The sequence below is a fragment of the Mercenaria mercenaria genome, chromosome 18, assembly GCF_021730395.1.
Source record: "Mercenaria mercenaria strain notata chromosome 18, MADL_Memer_1, whole genome shotgun sequence".
Classification (NCBI taxonomy): Eukaryota; Metazoa; Mollusca; class Bivalvia; order Venerida; family Veneridae; genus Mercenaria; species Mercenaria mercenaria.
Genome location: NC_069378.1, coordinates 34037228 through 34049465, shown reverse-complemented (window position 1 = coordinate 34049465; position 12238 = coordinate 34037228). Strand labels below are relative to the sequence as shown.

Here is a 12238-nt window from a genome sequence, read left to right as displayed (position 1 = left end):
AGTATGTGTTGTATGATTGTACAGTCTTTGTGGCAACGTATTTATATTATGTATTGTCTATGTTTGTTTTATGTGTATATTTCATTCATACTTAATAAGTGTATTAATTAGTGGAACAAGATTTTGTTGGATTATTTACTGACTGTGTCACTCACTTTGTAATGAATTGGATAATGACACATAATGGCCACTTAAACTATCTGTCCATCTGTCTGTCCCTCATTCACAGACTATGCTACCATCACATTTTGACATAAATGCAAAAATCCTCAATTTAAAAATTGATGTCTGCCAATTGGTTCATAACCATTACTATAATAAACATTAAACTGGTGTGTGTCTAATTTTATGTGTCAATTTTAAAAGGTGTTGATTAAATATTAGTAAGTGCTACTCAAACTAAAGGAATTCATTTTCTGAGAATTATCACCTGACTTGAACTAATTCAGAACATTAAAAATTATGAATGATGAGGAATTTGAGTAATTAATTATTAATTCAATATTTCTGTAAATATATATGCTCTTACAGTGTTTGAGAAAAGCTGGACCTAAACAAAAATTTTAACCAAGAAACTCAAATTTTCTAAGTACAAAAAGGGCCATAATTTTAACAAAATGCATATCAGAGTTATGGTTCTTGGCCTACATAGTCCCCTAATGATGATAAACAAGTGTGCAAAGTTTCAAAGCTGTAGCTCTTACAGTGTTTGAGAGAAGGTGTACCTAAACAAAAATTTTAACCAACGCTGACAATCAAAATGATGAAAAATTACTCCTAGATTTTTTTTTTCAAAACTCAGACGAGCTAAAAATGTAACCTTTGTCCTCGTACCTGGCTTTCTAAAAGATGTCCTTTATGTGATATGCAAGCTGTCCAAAGTTTTCCAAGATATTTCCTTTTAAAAGATCATTTGTTTATGATTATATTATAATTAATGACGCCTTCAGAATTCAAGAACTTCCTTGAAGTCTTTTATCCAGGAAGACCTTTAGATTGATACATAATTATGTTTAATAATAAATTAATTGGTTCTTAAGGTAGTTCTGCACGTTTGATAAACCGGAAGGGATGGCGTAACGTCGTTTATCCGGAAAAGGTAGAATAAAGTCTGGATTTGGCGGACAGAAATGAAAATTATTTTATAAATAAATGGCAACCCGCGACTAAATTTATTACAATGACACTGATACTATCTTCCTAAAGTTAAAATATGATATTAAAACATCTGACACGTTAAATACCGTATATTTCCGGCCATATGTCGACTTCGGCCATAAGACGAGAGCCTACTCTGGATAAAAAAATCTTAGATTTTCAACTTGCCCCAACCATAAGTCGACTCGAGGGATGGATAGTTCTAGCATTTTAACAACTGCTATGGCACAAAATACTGTGAAAAAAATGTTTCTAGCAAGTTACCGCTTAATTTTGCTCACGATTTTGTTACATTTCCGCGATAAATTATTAGTGCTGTAATAGTGTTAAAGTATTCTATTAGTTTTACAGTAAAGGCATATATAATTAAACAAACAAAAATAAAAAATAAAATTTTCCTTTATTTTATTTCATTTTATGACCAATAAATGTGTTTATAACGATAGTCAAAAATTTGCTAATTACCGTACAAACAAGCATTAAAATACGCGATTTATCTAGCACCATTAATAAGCGTGAAAAATTACTAAGTGAAAAAAATCAATAATCAGACACAATGAACAAAATTATAGATTTGTAGTTCTACCTACGTTTCAGTGGTTTATCCATCAGTCATTAAAATCCATCAGACTCACTAACATAATCACTATCAAGTATTCTCTATCAGTAATGACACTAAATCACAGGGATTAAGACCCTCTTTGTCCACTTTCATAAATTAATGATCCATTTAGTTAAAAAAAAATATATGTGTAGTAAAACACCTAAATTGGGAATTTTTTAATTGCATGATTAATGTACTACTAATAATTTTTAAGCAATATCTATGTTAAAATATAGTAAAGTTATCAATATTTATTCATTGAGAACAACAAAAAAATTAACAAGCAAATCATGTATCAGTATCTGACAAAGCTTGCAATACATAGACATTCACAATAGACATGATTTAGTCTTGTGCTTGATGATCACTTAAAATTGTTATCTGAATCTGTCATGCAGATTCCAGTCAATGACGCCAAGTTTTTTCCCATCATTTTGGGAATATGACCCACACCCCTTGAATTTGGAATTTTCGCATCATTTTGGCAAAAATTGCAATGTTTAAAACAAGACATATTAAAACGTCATATATGAACACAGTTAATGGTTTTTATGTTTAATGAATCTGACACGTGGCATGACCATTCAATTTAAGATCGACTATACTTGTTACAAGTCAATATCACCGCTTTCATGTTTTTGAAATAATCAACAATGTCTGTTATCTGTGCTGGTGAAAGCGACTGGTGACATTGTTTGTGAACACATATTCACACATTGTCATTTTATGTTCTAATATATATTTTTCGACAAATGTAACAATTTTACATGTTTTCTTAACTTACATTCTGGCACCCATTTCATGACAGAGAGGCTCAGTTATTCATTCTTGTATTACGTTGTATGTTTTTATGAATTTATTATGCACGTTTCAACAGTGACTTCAGTTATTTAAGACGAGCAGTTCACCTAACCTTTGTTCCTGGGAAGCATTTGATAATATTGTATATTTATATAAAAAGCCCGCCCGCTTAGCTCAGTAGGTAGAGTGTTGGTCTATGGATCGCGGGGTCGTGAGTTTGATCCCCGGACGGGGCGTATGTTGTCCGTGACTATTTAATAAACGACATTGTGTCTGAAATCATTAGTCCTCCACCACTGACTCATGTGGGGAAGTTGGCAGTTACTTGCGGAGAACAGGTATGTACTGGTACAGAATCCAGGAACACTGGAAACGGCGTTAAACCCAAAACAAACTGTTTAAATAAAAGGTCAACTGTCTTTGTTTTCTGGTTTTTCAATCTTTTTTACGTAGTACTTTGAATTATGCAACATTGCTGGCGAGTGCATCTGTATCAAAGAGACGCATGCAGAAAGACATCACCCTGATGACCTGGATATATACAGCGAACGGCGATTATTAAACATATCCAATAGCAGCATTATTTGTACACATTTTACATCAAACTTTCAAAGTTTTTTGTACATACTGAATGTAAATTTAAAACAAGAGCCCCGCCAAGCAGGGCAATATACGCCCGAAGGGTTACATCAGAGGATGGGAGCAAAATTTGACTGTTGAAGCCCAAAGGACAGGAACAACAAAAAGAAGAAATTCAAAAAAAACCAAAAACTTCTAAGTCCAAAAAAGAAATTCTTACCAGGTAAAGTAATGTCAAAATACATCTCAAAATTGGATGTACCATCCATGTTGTACCCAGAAAAGTGGTCTTGGTTTTTCCCTAAGGCCAATAATAAAAAAGTTTCAAAAAAAGCTATTTATATTAATAAAAAGGGAAGTAATTCATAAAAAAATTATTGTAAGAGAACAGAAAAGGGATCTGCCAAATAAAAACAAGAGCACTGCAATGCAGAGCAGTATGCACAAAGCAAAGACATATATGACCTTTGACCCCTAAGTGTGACCTTGACCTTGAAGCGAGTCATCCAAAACATGCGCTATGCACATCACTTTAGTGTGGTGAACATTTGTGCCAATTTTCTTTGAAATCCTTCAAGCAGTTCAAGAGTTACAGAGCGGACACAGCAAAGTCATATATGACCTTTCACTCCTAAGTGTGACCTTGACCTTGAAGCTAGTCAACCAAAACAAGCGCTCTGCAGGTTGTCTCAGTGTGGTGAACATTTGTGCCAAGTTTCTTCGAAATCCTTCAAGCAGTTCAAGAGTTACAGAGCCGACACAAAACATACACATATGACCTTTGAACCTTAAGTGTGACCTTAACCTTGAAGTGAGACATCCAAAACATGCCCTCTGCAAGTCGTCTTAGTGTGGTGAATTTTTGTGTCAAGTTTCTTTGAAATCCTTCAAGGGGTTCAAGAGTTACAGAGCGGACACAAAATTGCTTACGGATGGACGGACACCGGGGGTATAACATAATACGTCCCTTCGGGCGTATAAAAAAGGAAGTGGCTACTCTTACGGTCCCATAGGAATAGCCTCGTAAGAATAGTGAAAAACCCGCAGGTGTCTTTCTTTTGTGAAAATTTTTAGATATTTTTTCCAACTTTCTGTTGAGAATTTTAGACATAAAATTAGGACAAAAAAGTCTATTTTTCATTTGGACTGGAGTCGAACAAAATCAACCCGAAAGAAAAACACAACATTAATTTGCATCTATTTGATATACATAATTATAGGGATTTTTCTAAAGCTCTAAAAAGAGCAGTGTGCTGCTAAAAAGGGGCAGGGTGCATTTTGCGCATTGCGCACCTTTGTCTACAAAAATCAAAAGGTATATTTCCATGGTTTTTGGTCAAAAATGTCTATTTTGTAAGTTACTACATTGTATATTTGGTTGTGCAATACAATCTTTATGCAGAACTTAACATTTTATGGTATTTCTAAACAAAAAAACTTGCAAGACAAAAATAATGAAATTAATGAATGCAATCATAACATTGTGTACACTACGGTAGCGCCTTCATACTGTCGCACTGACCTGTGTACTTTCGCTTGGGGCATTATGGGTAAGAACTATTTTCAACATGGAGTCGTAAACAAGGAAGTGAAAGTATGCTTTGCATTTTTAGTTGAATATTCACCATTGTTGTTTCCAGAGAATGATTAATTCTAGTGTATCCATTCTAGTATCATTTGAAATGATGAATTTAACATGTTTAAGTTATCTGCAGTTGTTCAAATCGATTCATACATGAAAAATGGCATCGTTTATCTTGTTTACCTGCAAAATTGTACATGTATATTTCTGTACAGCTTTTTGTTTGTTTGTTTTGGGTTTAACGCCGTTTTTCAACAGTATTTCAGTCATGTTACGGCGGGCAGTTAACCTAACCAGTGTTTCTGATTTCTGTACCAGTACAAACCTGTTCTCCACAAGTAACTGCAAAATTCCCCACATGAATGAGAGGTGGAGGACTAATTATTTCAGACACAAATATTGTTTATCAAATAGTTGCAAAGAACATTAGCCCCGGATCGAACTCTCGATCCGTAGATCTACGCACTACCTACTGAGCTGTACATGTACATCATTTCATTAAACGAATGTACAAAAGTATTGAATGCACCATTTCCAAATTCAGTATAAGTATAAATTGAAATAATGTCAGTCATACATTTTTTTTATTTTTTGCAGGACTAGTTTCCAAAGTATCAGTTTGATGTAGTCCAGTAAGGCTAAATGTACAGTCTAGTCAGAAATGGTCCAGACCTAAAAGGCTAAATACCAGACCTAAACGGCTAATTACCAAATGCACACTTTGTTTTCTTGTATTGTACTCTTGTTTTGTTAATTGATATTTTTTCTTGAATAAACAGTTGATAATTAGTACGAGTTTATTTGATATCGGAATAGTAAAAATCATATTCAATAAGATTTCTCAGCTTGCTTCAAAATTGTAAAAAATCTCAGAATTTATTTCTCGGTGAGGACAGTCGGTGACAGGTAGCTCAGTTGGTTAGAGCACCCCAGACATAGAAGTACGATGTCATGGGGAGGTCTCAGGTTCGAATCCTAACCTGGCACTTGTCCACCTTATTACCTCCAATTATGTCAATTTACACTTCCAAATTTTAACACATAAATCTTCAATTCTTCATGTATGTACATTTGATCTTATAATATTTTTCATACCACAGCACATTTAGAAAGTGTTTAAAGCATTTTGCCATGGAAAACTTAAGAGATTGATGCTTTAATTTATTGTTATAAATTTTGTTGTTGAGCACAATATCCTATTAACTTTGATATAATGTTACAGTTTAGATGAAACGGTAGGTATATACTAATGTAACATTTAGATTTTTTCAACTGAGAAACAGGCATGTCCCATGTTTTATAACTGCAGGTCAACAGGTAATACAAACTAGGACATTTTTGTTTTATTTAGTAAAAGTTGACTTTAGATGAATACTGCAGACCAAGATACTAGTAACAGTATATTACATATTTGTAAAGGTCACTATATATAATCCTTGTATATTTCTCAATCTGCTGCATGAGCTGTCATGAAGTTGTAGTGATAGAAATAATGGAATCTTTTGAAACTAAGTCACATTGTTATTTTTGTATCAGAATGAATTACCGTATTTTCCTGTATTAACGCCCCCGGGGGCGTTACATTTTCCAAAGAGGGGGCATTTATTTGAGGTAAAAAAATAAAAAATGAAAATTTTTACAAAACTTAAAAACATCGTTCAAACTAGCTATAAAGTGTTTCTGTGTTGTTTAATCCCCCTAAAACGTAATTATTTGGCATCCAATTTAATGCAGTGTGTCGTGTGTCTTTTATGCATTTAAATACGGTACCTCGTGTATTCCATGTCTGGCTTTTTGACACGCTCGCGACACTACACATTACGTCATGACCCAAACAGCTGTATACTCCGATAATATTTTCCTTAGTACATGCGGGTAGCTAAAAGTGCAATACACAATGTCAATGGTTTGACACGCTGCTGTGCCTGCTTTTAAATCAAAAGTTCTTAAAACTGCCAAAGAAAAGGGTATATCGTAAACACATTGCTGCAAGTTTGTTTGAAGTCGGCAGGAAGCGTGTGCGCGAGTGGTGTAAAAACAAATCAAAAATGTATTTACCGTTTAATTTTCTGTTACGTACCGTACTTAGTACAAATGTTTTGGCTTTACGGTACATGGACTGTTTAAAAGTGTGTTTAATTTTTAATACATTGGACTTTAGTACTGTAAATTACTTATTATGTGGACTTATAAAAATGAGGTAGGTGATTTTTTCCCGTTCTTGTTGACTTTTTTTCCCTCCAAAATGGGTGGGGGGCGTTAATTAGCGGGGGGCCTTAATTCGGGAAAATACGGTATGAATAAAATCCATTTCAGAAGAAAGGGACTTGATTTAACAAATTGCTTTGTGTTTTAAATGGTATGGTTGACATAATATTTACTAAAAAATTTGGTTGGAAGATGTAAAAAAGATGGAAAGAATTTTTGGTCAAATATTGGAAATTAAACCTACTTTCTGAGAGAAGAATGAACTAAATATTTTACAACTAGCCTGGGAAATAGAATTTTTGTGTGAAATACTATCAAATTAAAACATTGAACAGAATCTAGAAACAATTTAAACATCTTTTATTGACTGTATATATATACACATTGTTAACATTCTAGTTATTATTTTCATTTAAGTTACAAGTGTATTACCCTTCAACCTTTTACTGATCTGATAAAATGTTATAATGTGTGTACCAGAAATAATATTAATAATCATTAGTAATATTGCAGGACTTCTTACATAAATATCTGGTCCATAGTTTGTGTTTTATGACATGTCTAATATCTGAGAATAATAGTTAATATTAATGTCTAAAGTCTTGTAATATACCACTTATTGAATGGCTTGCCAGTCATGACGTAGCCTTTTTTTTACTATTGACCAGCAAATACTTCCATTAATAATTATATTGTATTGAAGTTGTCTGTGCTTAGGATTTTATATGTTTACCTGAAGTGTATTTGTTTGATATGTTCCCCATGTTTAGTAGGCCTGTTAATTAATAAAAAATAGACTGAAAAATAGTGTGTATGAACTTTAATATATGTACAAATAAAACTGGAATTTACAAAGGTGGTTGTTTTTCACTCATGATAGTGGTGTTGAAAACTGAAATCCTGTCAGTATTACATTGTCCATGATTCATACAAACAACAAGTACTTTTTAGCATTTCCAGTTAGTACTAGCAGAGAAATTGTTCTCTCTTTGGTCTAACTGTCAGTGGTGCACCAAATGAAGGACTAGACTATCAGAACTGCAATATGTAAACTTAGAGAAAGTGTTTGGTTATTAACACTTTGAACAGAATATGATATACATGTACATTGACATGGGGTGCCAGCTGGTATATCAGGCCACACAGTATTCCTTCTTGATGACATGACTTAAGCACTCAATTTGTGCATCATTTAGACGTTTAGGACATTGATCTTATGATATCTAAGTCTCCCGATCCATATTTAATATACCATAATTGCGTTGCAATACTACAGTATAGGAAAGTGAAAGTAGATTTTCCTTTTTGTCAAAAAATAATTCTATGACATGAGTCAAAGAAAGATAAGGGTTTAAAAAGTTTAAGTAATCACAATTACACAAATTTCTTGTAATAACATGCAAAAATAAGTAGATTCTGAAAATTTATCGTCCTCCCCTGGACTATGTTTTAGTGTATGTACAATCATCCAAAATCGGCTAGTTATCAGTTCCTAATATAGAGGTTAGACGGAATGTGTGACGTCACGCTCTATGTATAGAATGGCAATCATAAAACAAACAGTATTTATGTATTGATGATAAGCATGTTATATAAACAAATAGGAATAATTTTTTTTTTCATTCAAATTCATTGCAAGTTTCTTCTAGTGCAAATCTGAATACATTTTCAATAAATGTCATTATACATTCATCATATTACTGAACGTACCATTGACACTCTGTAAAATGCGCAGATTTTTGACCCCCGGGACCACCCCCGAATGGTGAGTGCATTATATATATGGGTATAGAAGATTTTCCAACTTCAAAATAAGTTTATTTATGATTTTCGCCATTTCAGTAAAGGGAAACTACTCTCCGTGCTGTCTATGCTAAAATCTAAGATTGCCGTTACGTTATGTTTCGTAAAAGTTTGAGTGTGTATGTTTTGTGTGTGTGTGTTTTGTTTTTTCTTGAACAATTCTAATTCCATATAAATTTAATATTATTTTGATGAAAGAAATATAAAAACAATTATAGATAACTGATATTATGATACTAATTAAAGATTGAGTATTATCTTCAACCAAGATCTAACTGTGAACAACAAAACTGACACGAGGTGTCACGCTAATTGCCGATAATTACTGACTTGTTCTAAATTATGTGTTTTTTTTACCCTTTTTATTCTGTTTTCCAGTTTGCTTTGATTGCAGACCTCTCTAATTGTTATTTGTTAGGCTTCAGTTGGTCATCGTCTTTTATCATTTTAATTACTTTTTCTCTGCATACACGCCTCGGGCAAATACACAGCACCCATGTGTAGTTGGCGAGTGTCATATCTGCATATCGACTGACAGTTTTTTTGGGACGTCTGCTATTTTCAGGGTTGGCATTAAAGCGGGAAATACTCATATTTCCCAGGACGGCGGGAAATAAAGGGAATTCCCGGGAAATACTGGTAATTCCTGGGCAATACTGGGAAATATGATTCAGACCAATATATTTTATTCTTTAGATAAGCTATACCCCTAAAATATTTTCATAATCGCTTCTTACCAATCCATTTGTGTTAACATAATCATTAAGGTGAGAAGTCAGTAACAATACACTCATTAGTTGGACACTCATTAGTTGGTAGGGATCAGTAACAATAATACACTATGCCTCAGGCACTGATGTTGACCAAATCACATGCTACAAACAACTTAATAGCACCTGTTTACATTATTTCAGTAAATCATTACAAAATTCAGTTTATTTCTCTGAACTTTTAACTAGCTATAATAAATGTTCCTATAATGTGTACTGCTTGTTTTTTTTCACATATATATTTTCTTGACAACCCAGCCATTGTTGACATCTATACATTTTTTAATTATCATTTTGAATACAGAGTAATATGTCTGAAGATTTGTGACACCTGCTGTTATAACTCGATCATTCTTACACTTATTCTCTTTTACAGCTTATCATACTTTTTATGTTGATGCTGTTTACTACTGTTATCATAGTTGGTTGTAAACGTAGTCTTGCTGACTCAAAGTAAATATTTTAGTCTTATGGTCATTTTAACTGAAAGAAGAAATCCAAGAAAACATGATATTCATCCCTTCAAATACACAGCTTTTGTTCCGACATAATTTTATCATTATAGTGAAAATGAAGCCTATTGGTTCTGCATGAATGTTTTTAGATATCATTGAGTCTTATGATGGTTGAACTATGTAAAATTGAAAGTACATTTCTCAACAGTGAGCTATGTTATATGTATAAAAGTGTATACATGTGCTTAGTACTTTTATGTATTTTTCTCATGCAAGTGTTCATTTAAATATTAATTATCACTTAGATATTTGATGTTTTTGTCACAAAAAAGCAGAATTTTCTTTGAATTTGGAGTCATTTTTGCAGTATTTCCCACTTTTTTCCAGTATTTCCCACTTTGGGCAGAAGGGCGGCGCTAAAAAGGGCAGAGCGCAGCACTCTGCTATTCTGCTCTAGAAAAATCCTTATATGCCTGTTTCTCGTTGATTCGAGCTTTCTCATCGATTCAAGCCCTTGTATTTTAGTAAAAGTCATGCTCATGTAGCATGTTCTTCCATCAGAAATTTGTGTCATTAACATTTTAAAATGCCTTGAAAAAAATTAGTCATGAAACCACTGAAAAATTGCGTAAATACCTGTTTTAATATTTTGCATCAAAAATTGCTTTTTTCAAAAGAAAATTACATAGTGGGTAATATTGTGAGCCCAAATTTCAAATTAAAAGCATCCTGAGCATATTTCAACTGTTGTAAGGAGTGAACAAGAAGTCAATCTTGATAGATATTTGCTTTATGGAAATAGAATATGCAAACATTAACACTTGATGACCTTCCAAATAAAGGGCTCAAATCGATGAGAAAGCTTTAAAATGATGGAAGTGTCTAGGGGTACGGATCCGTACCTCTAGAATCTGATTTTAGAGGTACGGATCCGTACCTCTAGACAAGCCTATAAGGGGTTTTCTAGGGGTACAGACCTCCGTTTTTCTAGAGATTAAGGGTCATTTACATTTCAAATTTTGTTGCGAATGAAATAACAAATAACATTTCATCAGAATTCACCTTAAACTTGGATCTAAATGGTTTACAGATACTAACATTCATCCGATTTGTTACAATTTCTTTCGGAACGTAAATAACAGAGGGACACCAAATAAATCACGATCGAGGATTCGAACTGGCAGGAAAACAAGATATAAAGATTAAACAAAATAATGTTAAATATGCTGGGGAAAAAACTATTTTTAATTGATAATTAACCCTTAGTGTATTCATGTTTTTCACACATTTGGTAGCCGTTAGGAGATACATGAAACGTTTTCACAAACAGTTTCTTTTACTTAATGCCGCTTAATTGATTATTAAACAATCAGTTCCGTGCCGATTATCATTATACCTTGTTAAATAACAAAATAAATTGATGCATATGATCATGCCTAATTTATTTTTTTGCTGAATTTCAAATAGAATTCATTTAAGGGATAGATTCATTCATTAATCTAGCTGTTATCAACAGGTTATTTGACAACAAACTAATCGGCACAGAAAAGTGTATCTGTAAACCAATTAGATCCAAGTTTTAAGTGAAGACTGGTTACGACTTATTTGTTATTTCATTTTCTACAAAAAATTAAGATATAAATAACTCTAAATCTCTAGAAAAAGGAGGTCCGTATCCCTAGAAAACCCCTAACAGGCTTGTCTAGAGGTAGGGATCCGTACCCCTAGACACTTCCTAAAATGATGTGGAGTTTGACCTCCTTCAGTCTTGTGCAAAAAGTACATGTAAAAGATGGTAACATTGTAATTCTTATTGCCCATTGTTAAATGCAAATATTTTTGTAACAAAAAAACAAAAATTATTCAATTGAACAGGATTACAAAAATATGCACAACCCTATAAGATTTAAGAGGCTCGAATCAAGGAGAAAGCAGCATACACATGTATTTAGATTACAATATACGGACTAAAGGTTAGGATTAAATTCAACATAGGTTTCATAGTGAACATTCAATGCACAAGTACACTCATTATCAATGTCGTAGAATTAATACCAACCACAGGTAAAACCGTGGGTGGGGTACAGTGTATAAATTAACCATCCAATTCAACTCACCTGTCGATATAAACAGAAAATTAACGAAATGCAAAACAATAACAGCAACTTCCATTTTTACAGACATTAACTGTCACATTATTCATTCAATTTACTCATTAATTCCTAATTTTAGTGCTGTTCTCATCAAAACACGGAAGAAAATACATGTTTGTAACGAT

At 33.0% G+C, this 12238-nt stretch overlaps 1 protein-coding gene across 1 annotated transcript in view; it reads right to left on the bottom strand.

Annotated features, from left to right (window-relative positions):
• Positions 1-12225, bottom strand: part of LOC123538796 (ADAM 17-like protease) — a 65741-nt gene extending 53516 nt beyond the window's left edge. Inside the window, exon 1 of the mRNA XM_053529512.1 lies at positions 12078-12225. Within this exon, the coding sequence (XP_053385487.1) occupies positions 12078-12144 (67 nt within the window). The 5' untranslated portion in view covers positions 12145-12225. The remainder of the gene's footprint in view (positions 1-12077) is intronic.
• Between the last annotated feature and the right edge of the window lie 13 nt (positions 12226-12238).